Source organism: Oryctolagus cuniculus, chromosome 11 (assembly GCF_964237555.1).
Source record: "Oryctolagus cuniculus chromosome 11, mOryCun1.1, whole genome shotgun sequence".
NCBI lineage: Eukaryota > Metazoa > Chordata > Mammalia > Lagomorpha > Leporidae > Oryctolagus > Oryctolagus cuniculus.
This window is the reverse complement of record NC_091442.1, coordinates 57,725,782-57,747,579: the sequence shown is the minus strand read 5'-3', so window position 1 is coordinate 57,747,579 and position 21,798 is coordinate 57,725,782. Positions and strand designations below refer to the sequence as shown.

At 50.7% G+C, this 21,798-nt stretch overlaps 1 protein-coding gene across 1 annotated transcript in view; it reads left to right on the top strand.

The window, feature by feature from the left end:
- Nucleotides 1-18,833: 18,833 nt before the first annotated feature.
- Nucleotides 18,834-21,798, top strand: part of TESPA1 (thymocyte expressed, positive selection associated 1) — a 43,922-nt gene continuing 40,957 nt past the window's right edge. Inside the window, exons 1-2 of the mRNA XM_017341920.3 lie at nt 18,834-18,976; nt 21,420-21,617. Of these exons, the coding sequence (XP_017197409.2) occupies nt 21,525-21,617 (93 nt within the window). The 5' untranslated portion in view covers nt 18,834-18,976; nt 21,420-21,524. The remainder of the gene's footprint in view (nt 18,977-21,419; nt 21,618-21,798) is intronic.

The window sequence follows — 21,798 nt, the reverse complement described above, 5'->3', positions numbered from 1 at the left end:
GTCCTTCCCTGATCCTCGCTGAGGTGTTACCACCTGTGACTAAGGCAGCCTTGGCCTCCCTCCAGCTCCTCAACACACATGTGCACGCTCCACTGCGGGTTCAGGCTTGTCTCCACTCCCCAGCATGAGCAAATGAGGCCTTAGTAGAGCGGACCCCTGCCGCTCCCTGTCCTCAGCATCCCCCCACCCCACAACTGCTCTGGAAAAAGCAGGCCTCCCAGGAGCCGGCCGGCGGCTCCCTTTCCCTCTCCCAGCTCCCTCTCCTTGCTCTTCTCTAGGCTCCAAGGGCACCCCCCTTTCCCAGACCCCTCCCTACTGTGTGAGTCCCCCACCCTTTCAGCGCACGGGGCTCCCCGATTTGATTTACTTGACACAAAGTGTGGCTGTGCACCGGTCGGTCCTCAGAGAGCCCTCCACGGGAGCTCCCCATCTGCCAGCCTTCCACTGTCCCCTTCCTGGCCTGCGGCCATCGGCCCTCCCCTCCCCAGCCCCGGGGCTCCTGTCCCTCTCCTCCACTCCTCCTCTCAGCCCGGGCTACAGCCTCCGTGTTCCCTGCTTTCCCCAGCCTCACTCAGCTCACTTCCTGCTCCCAGTTCCTGGAAGCCTGGGATGTCACCCGGACCAGTGAGGGAGAGGCCAGCCCAGGGAGGTTATTTTGCATCTGACGCTGTGTAATTAAGACTTCCCGAGGTCCTGGTCCCCGCGTGCATGGTGCTATCCATTTGCTCAGGATTAGGCATGCTGACAGAAGGGAGCAACGGTGCAGAAAATCCCAATCGCAGCTCCCTCAAAATTATAACAAATAAGTATTTGTTCCAATCCTGCGAGATGCCGGGAGACAAACACGAGGAAAATAGGACGACGCCCGCCGGGGACGGCAGAGTTGCATTGGCTCTTTGCACACGGGAACCTCTGCTGCCCACAAAGCAAGCCCACAGGACACAGGAGAAGCTGCCCAGGGGCTGAGAAAAGCTGCCTCTGGGCAGAGGGGACAGCAGGAAGTGGAATTTGAGCTCTGTTGTGAGCCGGGTGAAGCTGTGGACAATTTTTCTAATAATTCTGCACCAAATGTGGACTGGCATTTACACACAGTTTTTTTTTTTCCCCTCTAAAGCTTCACACTAATTTCTTTTACATATCACATATTAAAGTTGCAGGCGGTTATTTTGTGGAAGATGAAATCCTAGGCGTGTTTTGATTTTTATTTTTGCATGCTGTTTGCTTAGGTTTCTGGTTGTAGGGATTGGGAGAGGTGGGAAAAGCCAGTTTTCCTTGTTCAGTTGTTTTTGACTGGAGTTGATAATTCGATGATTTGTTTTCTGAGAACAGTGTTTAACTATATGGAGCCACACAGAAGAGCAAACCCGTGTTTGCAAAGAGCTGCATATGGCTGCTTTGTACGGATTTTTCTCCTCTTAGGCAGAAAGTCTGAAATCTTTTGTGGATGGGAAAGAAAAAAAAATGAGATAAAACACCCAAAATTGGGGCCGCCGCCTGCAGTGTCGGCATCCTCTATGGGCACCAGTTCGAGTCCCAGCTGCTCCACTTTTGATCCAGCTCCCTGTTGATGGCCTGGGAAAGCAGTGGAAGATGGCCCAAGAGCTTGGGCCCCTGCACCCACATGGGAGACCCGGAAGAAGCTCCTGGCTCCTAGCTTCTGATTGGTTCAGCCCCAGCCATTGCAGCCAATTGGGGAGTGAACCAGTGGATGGAAGACCTCTCTCTGCCTCTGTCTCTCCATCTCTCTCTGTTTATACTTCTGCTTCTCAAATAAATAAATAAAATCTTTTTTTTTAAAAAAAATTCTCAAAGTGACTTCAGTGAGGTTAGCCACCAAGGTGACTGGAATCACAGGTCTGGAGCTTATCTGAAAGCAAACCAAATCAAAAACCAGTTACAGTCACTTGAGAGTTAAGAGGTGGCAAGAGTCTTTTGATCCCATAATTTCATCTCACATTCAAAGGAGAAAAATATGTCACATTCAGATTCTCCTCATGTACAAATGAATTCCCCCCTGTGTTATTTATATAAGTTAAAATAGTAAACAACTGAAGTTAAAATAGTAACTGGTTGTTGCGGCTCAGCCAATGAAGACATGGCCTTGAACGCCCACATTCCATAGGGAGCGCTGGTTCAAGTCCCAGCTGCTCCACTTCTGATCCAGCTCCCTGCTAATGTGCCTAAGAAGCAGCACATGTCTCAGTTTTTTAGTCCCTGCCACCTGCAGGGTAGACCTGGCTGGAGTTCTGGCTCCAAGCTTCAACCTGGCCCAGCCCTAGCTGCTGTGGCTGTCTGGGGAGTGAAGCGGCTGATGGAACATCTGCATCTGTCTGTTTCCCTCTCTATCTCACTCTGTCTTTCAAATAAACAAATAAATCTTTAAAAAAAAACTAGGAGATAACTGAAATGGACTAATAGAATCATTATATTTAGGTGAGTTCATAAGATGGAAGCTTGCAGCTTTTAACTGCTGATGGTAGACACACGCATAACAGAAAAATAGTATGAAGTAAATAAAAAGAATACAATGCATGCGATTTTGTATACAACATGATCTCAGCTATCCACAAAATCTAGAAGATCATCAAATTATGGCTTATCAGCCAACACTCTTCAAAATTTTCACCACAAAATTCTTATCGTGCTTTCTCTTGCAATCCTAAACTACCCTCACTCACGTTATGCACCCTATGCACTCTGCACACTGGAAGATCCTTCTTAGCCTGTGCCTGCAAACCTTGGAAGTCTCCAGACTCCTACCTCTCGCCCACAAACATTGAGATTTTAACAAGTTAGTACTCACTCTTGCCATAGGAAACAAGAAGCTGGGTTTGGTCTTACTAAGCAGTGATTTATGTTCTACCAGTTTAAAATAAGTTAGTCAGGGGCCTGGCTTTGTGGCATAGGAGATAAAGCTGATGCCTGTGACCCCAGCATTCCCTATGGGTGCTGGTTCAAGTCCTGGCTGTTCCACTTCCAACCCAGCTTCCTGCTAATGGCCTGGGAAAAACAGTAGAAGAAGATCCAAGTGTTTGGGCCCCTGCCACCCATGTGGAAGACCAGAAGAAGCTCCTGGCCCCTGGCTTCAGCTTGGCTCAGCCCTGACCACTGAAGCCATCTGGGCAGTGAATCAGTGGATGGAAGATTACTCCCCACCTTCGTCTCTCTGCAACTCTTTCAAACAAGTAAATAAATCTTGAAAAATGAAAGAAAGAAAAGGAAATACACCAGAAGGTGTTGTCACACAAAGTAATGTATTTACTTGCAGCAAGGAAAGAGATCACAGGGAACTGTTTCCACAGTGGTGACCAGCAAAGGGAAGCTGAACGTGCAACAGAAGTTCTTGCTACCATGTGCTGGGGCAGGCACAGGATCAGAAACATAGATCCCTGTGTTAGAGATTTATTTATTTGAGAGGCAGAGTTATAGAGAGGGAGAGGAAGAAGCAGAGAGAGGGGTCTTCCATCCACTGGTTCACTCCCCAAGTGGCTAGAGCTTGGCCAGTTTGAAGCCAGGAGCCAGGAGCTTATTCCGGGTCTCCCATGTGAGTGCAGGGGCCCAAGTATTTGGGCCATCCTCTGCTGCTTTCCCAGACACATTAGCAGAGAGCTGGATCAGCAGTGGAACAGCTGGACTTGAACTGGTGTCCCTAGGGGATGCTGGCACTGCAGGCGGCAGCTTAACCAGGGACGCCACAGCACTGGCCCAGAAACATAAATCTCATGTTTGGTAACAAGCAAAGCCTGAACTTGGATGAAGGCATTGCCTTGGCAGCAGGGTCTGGACCAGGTCAGGTTCAGGCTGGTGATTCCATCTCTCCCTGAAATGTAACTAAAATCCTGAAAAACAACTTTGGAAAACATGAAGTACTTTTAGGATCTTGAAATAGAAGCGAGTCACAATGAAGGCTTTGGGGTTGCTTGGGGCATCGGCCGGTGACAAAATCATGGACATTGGAATCACCACTTTGTCTTCCTGCTATAATCAACATTTCACCCTTTGGACTGACTCTACGGACGCTAATTTCCTGTGTCGAACTCTACATGATTATGCGCTAAAGCCATCTGCAAAAAAGTGCTGGTGCCCAAATGTGTGTTGTCAACTCAGACCACACCCTAGACTCCAGAGCCACTGCTCTGCCAGCTTGCTGTCACCATGATACTTTTCCAGACTCATTGCTGGCTACCGTTTTGTCTCATCCCTTTTTCTTGCAGGTCATAAAATGTCTAAGCCTTCCTTGCCTCTGTATCCTTAATCTCCCCACTCAAACTTCCTGTCCTCACCTTTTAGAGTTCACTCAAACATCACTGCCTCAATTATTTCTTTCTCCAAACATCTTGTGCCTACACAGCACCCTGCACAGAGCGCTTGACTTCTGCCTATCCCATAGGACACACACCGCGCTGAGACCCAGCACGGAGCCCTACCCCCTTGGAAAGGAGCGCCCCCTTTCGGTTCTTATTCTTTACCATCCACATCACTGTGTGGCATGCACTGTGCACACGATGTTGGTGCAATAAGGAAAGGAAGAAAATTGTGTCTCTGGGCAAGCTGAACCTTTCAGGGTGCTCCAGCCATGCATAAGGAAAGATAAAAATTTCAGTAAGGACAGTAGCAGTGTTTTCTGCAGGAGACAAGTGTAAAAGAATTGGGCAATAAAGACTACAGGGTGGGTGGCAGTGAAGACTTGGGGCAAAGACTTTGAGGTTGGGAAGGAAGGCAGGCTCCACCCATGCGGCAGTGGGATCTGGTTCTTGAAAAGGCCTCCATGCCTTTCTCTCTTCCTTGGTGGGAGAATGGTGGCCAGGCCCAGCCAGGCCGGCCAGCAGGAGAATGGATGGGATGGAGGGGGTCCTTTGAGGAAATGTCTCTTCTCTGGCTCTGGTCTAATCTAATTCAAGGGGCCCCAGTGTGCTGGGGAGGACAAAACCACCCAGGCACGAAGCGTCAAATATCCTCAGCAAATATTGGCCCTGCTCATTCACTCTTTCTTGGCCCACTACCCCAAAGGTGGGGGAAGACAATTCCAACCCAGGAAATATAATTAGTCCGCCTGCTGGTTTGAGCTCTAATTTAATCTGGGCAGCTGTGCCGGGAGCTGGTATTAGCATGACACTGGGAGGCGGAGAGTATAATTATGGAGCAATAGAGAAGGGGAAGAGAATTGGGATGGTGACCGGTGTGCCCTTGCATTGGAGGATGGGACGGGGCGGGGGGGGGGGGGGGGGGGTGGTCAACGGAGGGTGAGGAGCTCCTTCTCCCAAAGGAAGGGGGCTTCTGGCAGTGGATGGACGGTGACTTTAATTTGGCTTTTGAGAATTTATGTGGTGTGTGTGTGTGTGTGTGTGTGTGTACACACTTGGCTCCTGTGAGTGCTGATGTGTGCTGAGAGGAGGAGGGGAAGGGGCTTCATAGCTAGGGGCTAGTCCACTCTGCATGACAAAGGTGAGGTTGAAAGTTGATGGATGGGCCTTCTGGGATACCCTGGGAGAGGAAGGAGGAGGGGGTATTGGAGCAGGTTATGGCTAAATTTGGGACAAATATTCTCAGGACACTTTTTTTCAGAGGATCATTTCTAAACAGGGAAAGCAAAAATAAGGATTTGAAATTTACACCCATCATCACCTTCTTTGCTTCAGGTGGTGGACATGTGACCAAAAGAAATCCTTAAGTGGTCTTATTCCTGCAGAAAAGCTCCCAGCTTGCAAGACACTTCCAGACACTGGCCTCAGCTTCTTACACTTACCATCTTAAGGAGTGAGAATGGAGCTCAACAAAGTGTTGGACATTAAAATGCCCATTTAATAATTGAGGAGGAGCCAGCGCCCTGGCACAGTAGGTTAATCCTCTGCCTGCGGTGCCAGCATCCCAAATGGGCATCGGTTCTAGTCCTGGCTGCTCCTCTTCCGATCCAGCTCTCTGCTGTGGTCTGGGAAAGCAGTAGAAGATGGCTCAAGTCCTTAGGTTCCTGCACCCGCATGGGAGACTGGGAAGAAACTCCTGGCTCCTGGTTTCAGATCGGTGCAACTCTGACCTTTGTGGCCATTTAGGGAGTGAACTCGGGTAGTAAACCAATGGACGGAAAGACCTTTCTCTCTGACTCTCTCTCTCTCACTGTCTGTAACTCTACCGCTCAAATAAATAAATAAAATCTTGCTCAGAGACATAAACGAAAGGCCCCGGGTCACAGAGTTGGCAAGTGTGGAAGAGATGATTCAAATGTGGGCCTGCCAGACTCTGCACACTAGGCTCTAACCCTGGGCACACACACCAGGCATGAGCATCTCCGTTTGTAGGTAGGCAAACTGAGGCACAGAGTGGTGACATCACCTGCATTGGTTCAAAATGTGTGTTCTGATCAGAACTGGAAGTAGAACTCGGATCTCACGCAATTCTGCCTGATCGCTAGAGGACACAGAGGAACCGTTGGGGCATTGGAATCTTAATCTTTATTCCAAGTTCTTGTCCCAAATTCAAAGCAGAGGCATAAATACAATGCACAAGTTGAGAGCAGGATTTACTTAAGAGAGAGAGAGAAAGAGAGAGAGAATATTATGCTTCCTCGCTTGGGTGAGGGCCATCTTACATAGGGAGCTGCCTGTCATGAGTGGCCAGAGGGCTGTGTGTGAGGAAAGATTGTGGAGGAGGCCAGAGAAGTGTAATCTAAAAGCCAGGAAGAAAAGAAAGGTTACTCCCTCATTATCAGTCTCTTTTTTAAAGAGTTATTTTATTTATTGGAAAGGCAGAGTTACAGAGAGAAGTAAAGACAGAGAGAGAAAGAGAGAGAGAGGTCTTCCATCTGCTGGTTCTCTCCCCAGATGACCACACCAGCTGGTCTGAAGCCAGGAGCCAGGAGCTTCTTCCAGGTCTCCCACATAGGTGCAGGGACCCAAGTACTTGGGCCATCATCCATGTCTTTCCCAGGTGCATTAGCAGGGAGCTGAATCAGAAGTGGAGCAGCCGGGACTTGAACTGGTGCCCATATGGGATGCTGGTGCTGCAGGCTGAGGCTTTAACCTGCTGTGCCACTAGGCTGGCCCCTGTCAGCCTCTCTTGTGAGATGGGGATGGAGTCCTAACGGGGCAGAATTTAGCTTTCTTAGAGTTTCACAGCACCTCCATGTGGAGCCTAGCGTTGCCATCATGGTGTCTCCTGTTTCCTGGTCCTGGATGAGACTCAGGTGCAGCATGAGAAAGGGAGCACACTGGATTTACAGGCAAGGGGGTTGAGTTACAATGCACAGCTACACGGAAATTATGAAAAAATTCTTTTTACTTTATTTTATTTTATTTTATTTTATTTATTTTTTGCCAGGCAGAGTTAGACAGTGTGAGAGAGAGACAGAGTTATGGGCAGTGAGAGAAATAGAGAGAAAAATCTTCCTTCCATTGGTTCACTCCCCTAATGGCTGATATGGCCAGTGCTGCGCTGATCCAAAGCCAGGAGCCGGGTACTTTCTCCTGGTCTCCCATGCGGGTGCAGGGCCCAAGGACTTGGACCATCCTCCACTGCCCTCCTGGGCCACAGCAGAGAGCTGGACTGGAAGAGGAGCAACCGGGACTAGTACCCGGCGCCCCAACCGGGACTAGAACCCAGGGTGCCAGAGCCACAGGCAGGAGGAGGATTAGCCAAGTTAGCCACAGCGCCAGCCACAAAAAAAATTATTACACCTTTATTTATTCCTACATAACTCCCCGCCTAACTCCTCCCTATCAGAACGAAGGAGCGATTGTTTGTCAAGGGAAAGATCTAGAAAGAAATCAATAGAAACCCGACTTTCTCATGGTCAGCCCAGTGGTCTTTTCTCTGTAAATGAGAGGGTGATGGCAGCTGCACCCTTCATTTGGTCACTATGTTCCAGGTGACAGAGCTGACTTCACCACCTCCCCCCTGTCCGGTCACTTCTCTTCACCTTGTGATGGGCTGTGTAGTTCTGCAAACTCAACTGCCAGCTGAGATTCAAACCCAGATCACCCACTCCCCGGGGAAACACACTGCTCCTCCAGGCATCCTCCCCGCCCCTCCAACTGCACCTGCAAGCATTTCCACCCCATGAGGTGACAGAAAACCTGGAGATGTCCTGGAAACCCTTCCTCACATCCAGCGTAAGCCAGACCTCTCTCATACCAGCCTCTTACTGGGGGAGACTGAAGCCTCATAGAGAGAAGTTGAGGATCTTTTATTTACCCTCTGCCTCGGGGTCAACTTGCCCTGGGCTTTTGTCCTTTCTTTTCCCCTGTAAGTCCCTGTGAGCTGTTCTCTGCCCCCACCCCAACCGCCCTTGACCCACAGGAGAAAGTAGCGGGGACGCCCAGGTCCTCCTTTTCCTTCCCACCTTTCCTACCCTCTAGCGCTCTCCTTTCCCATGCAGTGCCTGCCCTCTGGGGCTTTGAGAGCCTCTGGGAGGCAGAAGGAGTGAAGCCCCCTTCCTGTTCCCAAAGCTGTGCTCCCAGGGCCTCTGCAGACCCCAGCTGGTGGAGGAGGGGCCCCACACCTGGCCCTGCCTGCTCAGCTGCTGGACATCTGCCTTGCACCCAGGAGGACGCCTTCTCTAGGGTCCCTACCATCTCCTGGGCTCTGGCAAGAGAGACCAGAGAGGGCGCAGATGTGCCACGCGCCCTGAAGCCCGTGGGGGCCCGTGGGGCAGCTCCGCAGCCCCTGTCCTGGAAGCCAGAGAGACACCTGGGTTCCAGGTCTCCCAGCCCTGATTCCCCGTAGACCCCTGCAGCTTCCCCTCCCCCAACCCATCCTGGACCCCCTCCTCACAAACAGGACCTGCGTCAAAATCAGAGTGCAGAAGTCAAAGCCTCGAGTTCCCTTTGAGCCGTGAGGGCGCCAATCATCCTCTGCCAGCCGCACAAGCTGCACCCGCTCTGCTTCCCACTGGGTGCTGATGTAGGCAGGCAGATAGGTAAACATTGATTAGGTTTGTGAGCTGGAAGGCCACGCCCCCTGTGAAATCACATGCCCCTACCTGACCCCACCTGTACACCCACTTGCCAATCAGACTACATAAACACTCCCCCTTTGGGAGTAAATAAGAGGTCTGTAACATGAGGGTCCTCCCATGTTGCCCTGTGGGCACTTGGACTTTGGGCTGCCCAATGGCTGATTTCCTGCCTGCACACTTGCTCCACCTGCAAAGCCTGCTTGGTATGGACCCAACTTAACTTCTAGACCTCTGTTTCTCCCCTAAATAAAGCCCTCACTCTCCTGTACATTTCTCTCACTGAATAAAAAGCTTAAAAACTTACCGTGTTGTCTGGTCTATTTGAGCCAGTTTTCAGAATTCTTCTCTAAATAAATGGCCAGAGCCCACAGGGTTATTAATATTGAAAACTAATAAGTTGTTCCATATCAGTGCTGTGAGAACACACGGCGCTGCGGGTCAGTGATGAGACCATCGCTGGCTTGCCCTGGGACCGCCCTGCAGGCAAGGCTGATACAAAGCCACAAAGCTGACACAGGGGTCTCGGCCTTCTGCCGAGACTGCGGGGCCATAATCTCTTCATTCGTGTCATGGGAGTCACAAAGCCTTCCTGGAAGCGCTGTTCTGGGACAAGAATGTGAGTTGGGTTACTGAAACAACTAGAGCAGGAAGCTATGGAGGCAGAGCTTCAATGTGCTTGTTTTCCTCCGAATTCGAATGTACCTCCAAACCCAGGCCAGAGTTGCAGGTCTCTCTGCTCACGGCCAGCCTGGGTGAGCCCCCCACAGAGGCACCTGGCCACGGAAACGTGTGGTCTGAGACCGGGCAGCACCAGCCTGGAGGCCGGGCATCGGTTCCCCCTCTGAGCTCCGAAGAAATGCCGTGTGCTAAACTCAGGGACAGAACTTTCTGGAGTGAGTGGAAACTCCAGTCCCAGAGCTGCAGGCAGAAGGGAGCTGGAGACAGAGAAAGCATGCTCACAGCTTCTGGACGGATGGTTCCCTATATTTTTCACATTTTTATTTATTTGTTTATTTTATATGTTTGAAAGGCAGAGAGAGACAAAGAGACAGGAATCATTCATCCTCTGGTTCGCTCCACAAACAGTCACCAACAGCAGAGTCTCCCACACGGGTGACAGGGACCCAGCTAACTGAGCCGTCAGTGCTGCCGTCAGGATGTGCTGTATCAGGAACCTGGATGAAAGCAGAGCCAGTACTTAACATGCAGGCACTCCCGGGACCAGTCCTAACTGCAGTGCCCACTCCTGCCCGGAGTGATCTTTCTCAGTATACCCAGGTTGCATTCTGCCCCACATCCTGTGTTGTTGATGCCTCTGCACTGGTAAGCAGATACATTGACACAAGCAAGCATGGGGTGGCAACATGGGATGAGCCATAGGATATTTACATAGCCTTAAAATATTTGGAAATATTTGATAATTTTAAATTGGGGGGTCGGCGCTGTGGCGCAGGCATTCCATATGGCGCTGGCTCTAGTCCTGATGCTCTACTTCCAATCCAGCTCTCTGCTGTGGCCTGGGAAAGCAGTAATAGGTGGCCCAAGTGCTTGGGCCCCTGCACCCGCGTGGGAGACCAGGAAGAAGCTTCCAGCTCCTGGCTTCGGATCTGTGCAGCTCCAGCCATTGCAGTCATTTGGGGCGTGAACCAGCAGATGGAAGACCGCTCTCTCTCTGTCTCTGTCTCTCCTTTTCTGTCTGTAACTCTATCTTTCAAATAAATAAATAAAATCTTAAGAAAATTTTAAATGGGAATATTTTAACTTCACAATAAAAAGAGGAGATGGGGGTAGGGAGCGTTGCATGCTATATCCCCGAGGGAAAGACGTTAGCATGTGCTCCCTGGTCTGAAGCCCAACGCTGACAGAGTCCCCCACCCCAGGTTAATCATGGCAGCCTTGGACACACTGGACTGAGGGATGCCGGGAGAAGCTCCAGGGCCTGGGAGAAACAAGCTTCCTCCATCTCGGGAAAGATAAGGAAAGCGGAAGAAGAGCTCCAGTTTAAAAAGACATGAAAAATATATGCTGTAGGCAACTGGGAAATAGTTATTCCATGCTATTGAGAAAATAATGAAATTTGAACAAGGTTTGTAAGACAACACTCATTGTCGCTCCCCCTCTTCGCGGAGGAGCGACACTAAACCCTGCGCTGTTCTTTTGTCTGCTCGGCCCTTCCCAGGTTTGCTGCTGGTTCTTCCCGGGTTGGCTACCGTCCCTTCCACCTCCGTGGAAGGGCGGTTCCCCCTGCCACTTTCCCCACTTCCGCGGGGGAGCGGCACACCGCCGGCCGGCTCTCTCGGGGGCTGCACAGGTGTTCCTTCAGATAGATGTTCCTGGTGCATGTTGTCTCTCTCCTCCTTTATAGTCCTCTTCCACCAATCCCAACTCTGCTACCCACACGCCGAGTACGCTGCTCTCCTCCAATCAGGAGCAGGATCAGCTCCTGCAGGTTACTGGTCGAACTGGAGGCAGCTGTGTAAAAGCTGTTTCCTCCTCTCCCAGCGCCATATTGTGGGAGAGCAGATGCATAGAATAAGTCTTAATTCCAGTAACAGTCTAGTCCGAGTTGCTCCCCACAACTCATCATGCTAAATGTTCTGGTTTTGAAAAATCACTGTCCCCCTTTGTAGACAGGCAGAAAGGGTGTAAGAGCTACAGTCAGACGGAGCTGTCATGTGACCTGGTGGCTGAAACACCCACATCTCATGTCTGGGTGTCAGCTCCTGGCCCCGGACGCCCTGCTGATGCACACCCTGGGACCCAGCAGGCGATGATGGCTCAAGGGCTTGAGCTCCTGATGCCGTGTGATGAGTTCCTGCCTCACAGCTTCAGCCTGGCTCAGCCTTGGTCACAGTGGGCAGCTGGGGAGTGAACTCACTCTCACTCTGTCCTGCTCTTCTGTTCTCTCACGCGCTGACTCTAAAATAAGAGAATAGTAAAATCATCAATTTAAAGAAGAAAAATTCAGTTGCGCCTGCAGCCTCTAAGCTTGTCCAACCTCTGGTCATCGAAATCACACAAGGACAGACTGCCCAGCTATTCCGTAAATGGGTAAATCATCACTTTGGGTTAGGAATTCTGGTCAGTGGGTGAATGGATGTGCTCAGCGAATGGGTATAGGCTGCCCCCTGCTGGTCATTTTGGGGTACAATGCGCTGGGAGATAACCGTTTTTCTGTTTCTCTTGTGTGCTTTCTGAATTAAAGTTAATATATATTCATCGTTTTCTACAGAACTTTCACTCAATAAGCAATCTGTAGTGTTATTATGAAGAAAATACTGTGCTGGGAAAATCTTAAAAGTAATTGACGTGGAAAATTCGGAACAGGTGCTGAGCAAGGGTGAGAAGGATCGGCATCTGTCATCACCTCTTTAATCTTGCATCGGCCAGGAAAAACGAGCTCAAGGTGAGTAGAAGCCTCTTCCAGCCGCTCCCACGCAGTCCCTCGGGTGGGGAAGCAGAGCGAGGGGGGAGGGGCAGGGCTGTGTCTGAGGAAAGTGAACACCCTTTTGCAGGTTGGGTGCTGGTCACACTTCAGGGTGCCTCTCTCCCATCCGTGAACCACTTCCTCTCAGAGTCTCTCTGATTCAGCCTCTCCTTTTTCTTCCCCTTCTCTTGCTCCAAACCTGACAGAGAGACTGGGCTTTGGATCCTGGGCTCCTGCTAAGACCTGATTTGGGCTTGACGCACATGTCCTGTCCCTGGCAGACACCCCTGGGGTCAGGTGGAGGCAGTCGCCCCCTGCCTCTGACTCAGGGAGTCACCACGGAGGCGGTGGCCGACATTTTCCCACAAGCCCTGCTCTGTGGCTGTCCGCCCATCACTGTGTCCTGCCCCCGTCATTTTCCCACTGCCCAGCAGGCTCCCTGGACTGCAGCTCACTACAGGCTAACAGACAGAGGGGCCCCCGGGTTTCCAGGCTTCCCTCTTGCAGAGAGGAGAGAAGACTCTACACTGGAAATAAGCTGCCCCTTCCTCCAGTCTATGACCTCCTGGCCCTTTTTCCCTGCAACCCCGAATCACAGGTTCTACCTGGAAACTAGCCCCAGGCTCACTCTACTTCTTTCCCCTTGTACCACATCTACAGCAACCTCCTAATTCTGCCTGCTGCTGTGCCTTTTAAATTCCATCCTCTTTAAAATTTTTTAGGGGGCCGGTGCTGTGGTGAAGCAGGTACAAGACTGGCTGTAGTAGCAGACAAACTCCCCAAAAGTAATTTCCCAGGCAATCGTCTGGCCCAGCAGTAAGACACCTGCACATCCGAGGACTTGGGCTCCTTTTCTGGTTCAGCTCCCAGTTCCAGCTTCCTGCTACCGCAGACCCCCAGAAGAGGGGGTGATGGCTCAGTGTTTAGGTTCCTGCCACCCCCACGGGGTACCCAAGCTGCATTCCTAGCTCCCAGTATCAGGCCCAGTCCGGGCCCAGCCATTGCAGTCACTAGGGGGAGGCAATCAGCAGATGGGACTCTCTCTTTCTCTCTCAAAACAAATCAATTATACTGTAGAAATGAATAACTAGTCATTTCATTGAGACGTTCCTCAAAAACACAGTTCAGCCATGTGCTTGGGAAACATGACCCTCCCTCTCCCCACCAGAGTCACCATTCCTCCCAGATTATTCAAATTCCCGGGAAGTTGTGCCCTAAAGAAACAGGTTTGTGCTTGGCTAACCTTGGATTCCCCCAAAATTATTTCATCCTACTAGAGAGTAAGCCCTCTACAGGATAAATACTGTCTATTTTGTATTTGTTTCTCTTTACATGCACCCCAGATGTAGCTTGCTTCTCCCACTTAAAAAAAGCACCCAGTGAAAGACAATTTGAGAATGGCCATCCCAATCTCTGGAGAGCACCCTGTGCAGAGACCTGAGACCCATCCCTCTTCAGATCTTTCAAAGAAGGAAGGCCCAGTGGACAGGAAGCACTCCCAGCATTGAGCAGCATGAGGTACAGATCAGGGGTGTGGACAAGGTAGAGAATCCCATTTCATCCCAGCACCCAGAACACAGAGCAGAGAGAAGGGCCAGTGACCCTGGGGAGCCCATTCTGCCTGGAGGAAGTTCAGAAACCCTTGAGGAGTTGAGCCTGTTTCTCCCCATTTTTGAGCTTTTGGTACAGAGATGAGATGAATCCAGACTTCCACATCAGCAGTTTTGGTAACAGATTCACGAAAAGGAGGGGTGCGGGCAGTTTTGCAGAGCCCAGGATCTGAAAGAAGAAGGCCGAGGGCTGAAATGGAAGCAGATGACTTGCATCTGGACCTGGGACAGCGCAGCCCAGCTGCCCGGCCCAGAGCAGCCGCTCCCCTGTCATGGGACAGCCTCTCCGGGCAGCTGTCCTGGCCCAGCCCCAGCTCTGGGCGGCATGCCAGCCCAGGTCTCAGCTCGGCAGCTTCACAGCTTCTGCCCAACTCCAGCCCAGGGGCCAGATGGGCACATTGGTGTTTAGAAACCCTTCGTACCTATCGGTGTGTGCAGGTTCCAGGTCAGGAGGAAAACAGCACTCAAAAGCAGTGTGTGCTTGGCTTTGCAATAGGCTAGATAGATAGATACATTGATAGACACATAGATATATAGATACATAGAAGATACATAGATGCAGACACATAGATACATAGATACCCACATAGATACATAGATAGATACATAAATAGACAGATATACATAGATACATAAATAGACAGATACATAGATAGATAGATTTGATTACCTTTCTAATGACTCCTTGCAAGTATCTGACACTTCATATCTTCATTTTGCATAATAAACCACACAGAGTTATAAAAACGATGGGAAACAAGCAGTTTGTGTGAACGTTATAGATTTCTAAAACCAAGAGAACCTTAGAAAATATCTCCCTAGCAGAAGAGAAAATTGGTATCTGGTGAAATTTAGTCATTATTACACAGTTAGTGTTAAGGACACATAGCTCCTTTACTCCCCATTCAGTTCTCTCCCTGAGTTCCATAAACATGAGGGAAGGCACGCTCTGGCATGGAAACCGGCCCAGCGATGCGCATGGACTGCTGAAATGCAGAGGCGATGATTAGCTCAGTTAGTTAAAGGGTTTTGTTTTTAACAGAAGGGGAAAAAAATGAGCAAGGTCTCCTCGAAGCCGTCTGACATGCTGAGTGTGTCATGTGTAGCAAGGACAAGTGGCCTTAGTGAAGCATGTTGGGATTTATGATCTGAGAGTTCACGGTGCCCATGATAGAGGAAGTAATTGTTTGCAAAGGATGGAGGAAGGGCAAGAGAGAAGGGGAATAGGGAGAGGGAGAGGGAGAGGGAGAGATTGAGAGAGACCCTCCTCCTCTTCCCAGGAAAAATAGTCTTCATCCTTGTCTTTCAACAATTGTTTGTAGAAGAAGAAAACATCTTTTTTTAGGAAAAAAAAAACACACACAAATAGCACTTTTTTATTAACAAAAGTTGCTTGCGAAATGGCTTATTGGGGGCTGGCACTGTGGCATAGCAGGTTAAATCGCCACATGCAGTGTTCGAGTCCCAGCTGCTCCACTTTCGATCCAGCTCTCTGCTATAGCCTGGGAAAACAGTGAGAGATGGTCCAGGTCCTTGGGTCCTGGCCCACCCACGTGGGAGACACAGAAGAGGCTCCTGGCTCCTGCCTTCAGCCTGGCTCAGCCCTGGCTCTTGAGGCCCTTTGGGGAGTGAACCAGCACGTGGAAGTTCTCTCTCTCTCTCTCTCTCATTCTGTAACTTTTTCAAAATACATAGATAAATCTTTTAAAAGAAACAGCTTATTTGGTGAATGAGGAACCTCATAGCCTCCTGGATAGAGTGATAACAGGGTACTTCCAGAGTCTGCAGTGCACCCGCAATGTGGTAAGCATGGGGTTGGGAGGTCAGCCTCGCAGTAAATACCCTCTATTCCTTTACTCCTAGAGCTGTGCAAGCACTCCTGCAGTCAAATCATCCCTGCTCTACAGCCAAGGACTGGGGCTGGGAGACACCAATGTGTCCAGGACTACGGTGTCCTCAGTGTCAGGGCCTGACCCATGGCCGGATCGCCTCACCAGGAAAGCATCAGGGCTGATAGAAAGCAGAGACGGTCATTCCTTCTGTTGACCAAGCCAGGCCTTTAAAGGCACTCAGCGGGATCCCCACTCCGACGCTAAACACCTGAACACTGCAGCTTCTGTCACTCAACATTCAAATCCCTCACACCTTTCCAAACTGCCTCCAGAGGCTGTGCCTTCCCCATCCCAAATACACCACAAACACCGGTTATGTGTGAGATGAATTTTAGGAAGTTGGGATTAAAATGAAGATTAAGGGTTCCATGACGTCAGTTGGTGCAGTTGATTAGTGCATGAAAGATTGGTCACAGAGAACATTAAAGTCTTGCTTTTTATTTGTTTACTTCAAGGCAAGCCTCAAAAAGGCATGTATCTGGCATCTTCCACATCCTGAGAAAAATGGTGCAGAGAGTATCAAGCTCCATGGAGATGAATGTGGTGGGAGGGGAGGGGAGAGAGAGAGAGAGAAATAGGGAAGTACAGGGGGTGTTGCATTCCCCATACTTGTATTACTCTTTTTTAAAAAAAAATTATTTATTTATTTGCAAGTCAGAGTTACATAGAGAGAGAAGGAGGGGCAGAGAGAGAAAGAGAGAGAGAGGTCTTCCATCTGCTTGTTCACTCCCCAGTTGGCCACAAAGGCCGGAGCTGTGCTGACCTGAAGCCAGGAGCCAGGAGCTTCTTCTGGGTCTCCCACATGGGTGCAGGGGCCCAAGGCCTTGGTCCATCTTCTACTGCTTTCCCGGGCCATGGCAGAGAGCTGGATCGGAAGCAGAGCAGCCGGGACTAGAACCGGCACCCTTACAGGATGCGGGCACTGCAGGCCACGGCCCTACCTACTACGCCACAGTGCCGGCCCCCATGCTAATGTGCTTTTGAAGGCACTGGAAGATGGCCCAAGTCCTTGGTCCCCTATCATCCTGTGAGAGACCTGAATGGAGTTCCAGGCTCCTGGTTTCAATCTGGTCTAGCCCTGGCTGTTGAGAGTGAACCAGAGGATAGATTTCTCTCTGTGTGTCTCTTCCTCTCTCTCTGTCACTCTACCTTTCAAATAAATAAGTAAATATTAAAAAAAAAAAAAAACACCAAAATCAACACATGAGAGGAGTGCTTTGTGTGATGTATATTGTGATAAATAATTGACAGAGGAACAGAAACAGAAAAGTATCAGGAAATCCAAAGTGGAGCAACATGGAAGGAAGAGGAAAGTATGCTAGGGGAACCTGGAGAAGTGGGGTGGTGGTGGCTGGTGGCCGGCAGTTGCATTTGACACTTTGGGTGGGGGTGGAGGGCATGGCTGAAACCTGGGGAAAATGCTGTGGGGTTCCATAAGGCACTAAACGGAAGACAACTCCAGGACGTAACAGAGTGCTGAAGTCTGGCTTGAGATTGGGAAAGCAGTCATTTCCTTTAAAAGGAGGACAAGTCGGGGGCCGGCACTGTGGTATAGCGGGTAAAGCCACTGCCTGCAGTGCCAGCATCCTATATGGACATCAGTTCTAGTCCCAGTTGCTCCACTTTCAATCCAGCTCTCTGTTATGGCCTGAGAAAGCAGTAGAAGATGGCCCAAGTCCTTTCTGTGTGGGAGACCCAAAAGAAGCTCCTGGCTCCTGGCTTTGGATCGGCACAGCTCCAGCCATTGGGGCCAATTGGGGAGTGATCCAGGATATAAGACCCCTCTCTGTGCCTCTCCTCCTCTCTTTGTGTAACTCTGACTTTCAAATAAATAAATAAATAAAATAAAATACTTTTAAAAAAAAGAGGAAGAAAAGAAAGGAAGAGACGAGAGAAAGAGAACAGAAAAGAGAAAAGACTTTGAAGTGGTTTAAGCATAAAAACAAAGTGTTAAGAAATCAACACAGGGGCAAATGTCTGGCCTAGTTGTAAAGACACCTGTGCCCCCACATTGGAGTACCTGGCTTTCATTCCGGGCTCCAACTCCTGGTTCCAGCTTCCTGCTAACACAGATCCTGGGAGGCAGCAATGATGGCTCACGTTCTTGGGTCCCTGCCGTCCTGGATTGCGTTCAGCCCGACTCAATCCTGGCTGTTACAGGCATCTGGAGAGTGAACCAATGGCATAGGAGATCTCTTTCTGTCTAGCCCTCTCTCTCTTTCTCTATGCCTCTCAAATAACCTTTTTAAACAAAGGAGAGCAGGTGTTTGGCCCAGTGTTTAAGCTGCCTGTTGGGACCTGCAATCCCTGTGAGAGTGCTGGGTTCAAGGACCAGCTGCACTCTCAGTTCACGCGTCCTGTTGATATACATCCTGGGAGGCGACAGCTGACGACTTCAGTGATTGGGCCCCTGCCATCCACGTGAGGGACCTGGATCTAGTTTATGAATTCTGGCTATAGCTTGGCCCAGCCCAGGGGGCCAATGAGGTATTTGGGGAGTGAACCAGCACATGGAAGATCTGTCTTTGTCTAGAAGAGAGACTAGAGGAGGGGAGGGGAAGAGTAGGGAGAGGAGGACAGGAGAGGGGAGGAGAAATCAATGGCACAGGAAAAAGTTGCTTCCAATGGTATGCAGCTTTGAAGGCAAGGACCTGGGCCCTGGGGACAGATCCACTCAGGCCAGAGCCGGCCCAAGCATGGGGCAGCGCTGCAGGAATCTTCTCTGAGAAGATGAAAGGGCTCTCCCCCTGCAGCAGAGGGGCCCTGGGGTGGCAGGAACTCTCCTACTCTCACATCCTTCAGTGGGCTGTGCTGTGCCCCTAGGCAGCAGTCTGGCAGGAAGGGCTCCCTGCTGTGACTACAGAGGATGTGGCTGGGGTCGGAGGCGGGGCCTGTGCATGTGTGTGTGTGTTTGCTAATTCTATTTCCGCTTCCTCTTTTGAGCAGAGAGCGGCAGATGAATGAGAGCGGAGGGGAAGGCTAGGTCCACACCATGCGGCTTTCTCGCTGCTGTCACCGCAGTCTCCACACCTGGCAAGGACTTGGCTCGACTTTGGGCACCACTTTGCCAACAACTGGGCTCTCCACCAGCAGACAAGTGAGTATGGCCTTGAGCCAACTTTTCTGACTGCACTGATCTGGGATGATGCTAGGAGATAAAAGGAAATGGGTCAGAAAAAAAAAAAAAGGCTACCAAGAGAAAGGTGAAGAGGAGAGAGACCTCCCACCACCCCACCTCTGACCTGCAAAGCACTTGCCACACGTGGTGCCTGTCGGAACCAGCATGCGCCGCCCTCACTTTTTCTTTTCCCCTCCCATTGCCAAGGTAAAAACACTGGTTCCTTTGATGGCCTGAGCTAGTGTCTAGGAAGCTTCCCCTTTATCACCTGAGAAGCTTTTCTGTGTGTCTTGCTGAGTTCACCTTTGCCATAATTTCCATCTGGTTTTAACTTTTGAAAGACCTGGAGGAGAAAAGTTCCCCAGTGTCAGAGCAGGGCCCGGGCTAGGTTCCATCGCCGGGATGATTGGGAAGACCCAGCCTCAAGGAAGTTTGCACTCTGGGGGGGTTTAAGACCTCGTTCTGCAGCCCCTGTACATGGTTGCTGAGGAGGTGAATGGCAGCAAGGCATTCTGGGACTCACTAGGGGGGAGGAGTCACACAGCTGGACACTGCTGGGAGTTCCGTGCAGATAAGCAGACTTCCTGTCGCAGAGATGGAGATGGGTGTGTCATCCTCTCAGTGACCTACATGATGCTGGGGGGAGGGGTCATAGCCAGGCTAAGCACCTGCCTCCCGTGTGGGTGGGCAGATTCCCCGCACCAGGGCTTTCCACACCCCTGCTGCGGCAGTGAGCTCATGGTGGAGGGGAAGAGATCTAAATCCCCAGAGCAGAGCGAGGACGAGAGGATTCCAGGGTCTTCCAGCCGTGGTTCGACAAGACCAGGAGGGCCACGGGTGTAGACCCGGAAAAGACTCATGACTGTCTACCACAGACGGCCCTGGTTACAGAGGTGAAGGGACTTTCCAGACAGTGCTAGGGCGGAGCTGGGGTCGGAGGTCCCCAACGCGGGGTCCGCACTTCAGACTCAACAGTTGTCTGGATGGAGTGGTTGCAGCCAAAGACTCAAGATTTCTCTATAACATGGAGCAGTAGTGGGATGAGTGGAAGCCCCATGTGGGGTCTGTCCCCGCTGAGGATATTATTGGAGATGACAGGCTGAAGGGACGGCGGGAGGGGGGCAGAAAGAAACCTGACACAAGACTTCTTATTCACAGGCACCCAGGGAGAGAGGCCACTCTCTACAACCATGCCGATGCAAGGTGGTCTCTTGTAGCCCCTTGGGTGCTCTCTCAGGATGGAATCCTGGTCTGATGTGTGGAGACCCCAGCACAGTCACTCTGCTCAAGATTTACAATTCATTTCTTTTTTAAAAAAGATTTATTTATTTGCTTGAAAGTCAGAGAGAGAGAGAGAGAGAGAGAGAGAGAGATCTTTCATCCACCGGTTCATTCCCCAGACAGCTGTGAAGCCCGGAGCCTGGGGCTTCTTCTGGGTCTCCCACGTGGGTACACAGGGAGGGTGCAGGGGCCCAAGGACTTGGACCATCTTCCTCTGCTTTCCCAGGCACCTTAGCAGGGAGCTGGTTCAGAAGTAGAGCAGCTGGGACTTGAATCGGTGCCTGTTTGGGATGCCGGTGATGCAGGTGGTGGCTTTACTTGGTACGCCACAGCGCCGGCCCCTATAATTCAGTCTCTAAGAGAGACGGGAAAGAAAGTTTGGCCTCAGCCCATAAGATAACTCACAAGGCTCCCGCTGGGCTCCGGCGGGGAAAGAGCAAACGTTTATTTCCACGTGCATGCTGATGACGGTACTGCTGCTTTCCACCTAAGGGGCAGAAGCCAACTGCGTATCCCAGAACTCTCAGCGCCCTGTGCCCTGACCATGCCCAGGCCTAAAGCACAAGGGCTTCAGCATGGGTTTGGGGCTGAAAATAGAATTCAGTCAAATGAGCTGAGGCCTGAGAAGACCACGTGTTGTGTGTGGGAAAGGAAAGCAGGAGGGAACGAGCGTTTAGTCCAGTGGCTAACATGCCCGCCCCCAATATTGGAGTACCCGGGTGCAGTTTCTGGCCCTGTTCCTGTCTCCGGCTTCCTGCTAATGCAGACCCTGGGAGGCAGTGGTGACGTCTCAAGTACTGGGTCCCTGCCACCCATGTGGGAGAGCTGGATTGTGTTCCTGGCTCCTGGCTTCAGCCTGGCCCTGCCCCAGCTATTGCAAGCATTTGGGAAGTGAACCAGCAGATGGGAGCACACTCTCTCTCTCTCTCTGTCTCTCTCTCTCATAAAGCACATCCAGGAGATGAAGAAGAAAGGACTGGAGAGAGAAGGAGGTCTACCATGGTCATCTTTTTGCATTCTTTCAGCTAAATTCATCTGTGGAAGGGATTGTGTGTTGGGGAGGGGGAAGAATTATATTGATTAATTGTCATTTTTCTTGCTTTCTTACTTCACATAACATCCTTCGTTTTCCCTAAAATAGATCAAACCGCTGCCTTAAGCCAGAGTTGTGGAATGCCTAAATGCTAGGCTCAGGGTAAGCTTCATCTTGATGAGCCTCCAAATGCAGTGACATGGAAGAGGGTGTATGAGAACCCGCCACCGAGGGCAGCGTGTGTGCGCAGTGGGCACGGTCAACGTCGGGCTGCAGGAGGCGTTCTTCCTGTCCGCGGACGGAAAGGTAGGTGATTTGGGATTCCCCAGAGCTGTTGACAGTGACACCGGTGTGTGTCTTCACTGTGGATGCAGACGATCTTATGGCCACATCACGGAAACTCCATTTCCTTTTTCTCTCCTCCTACTCTCGTTCTCACTCTCAGTCCCAGTTCACAGTCACTGCTTAGGGCAAAGGTGCAGACAGA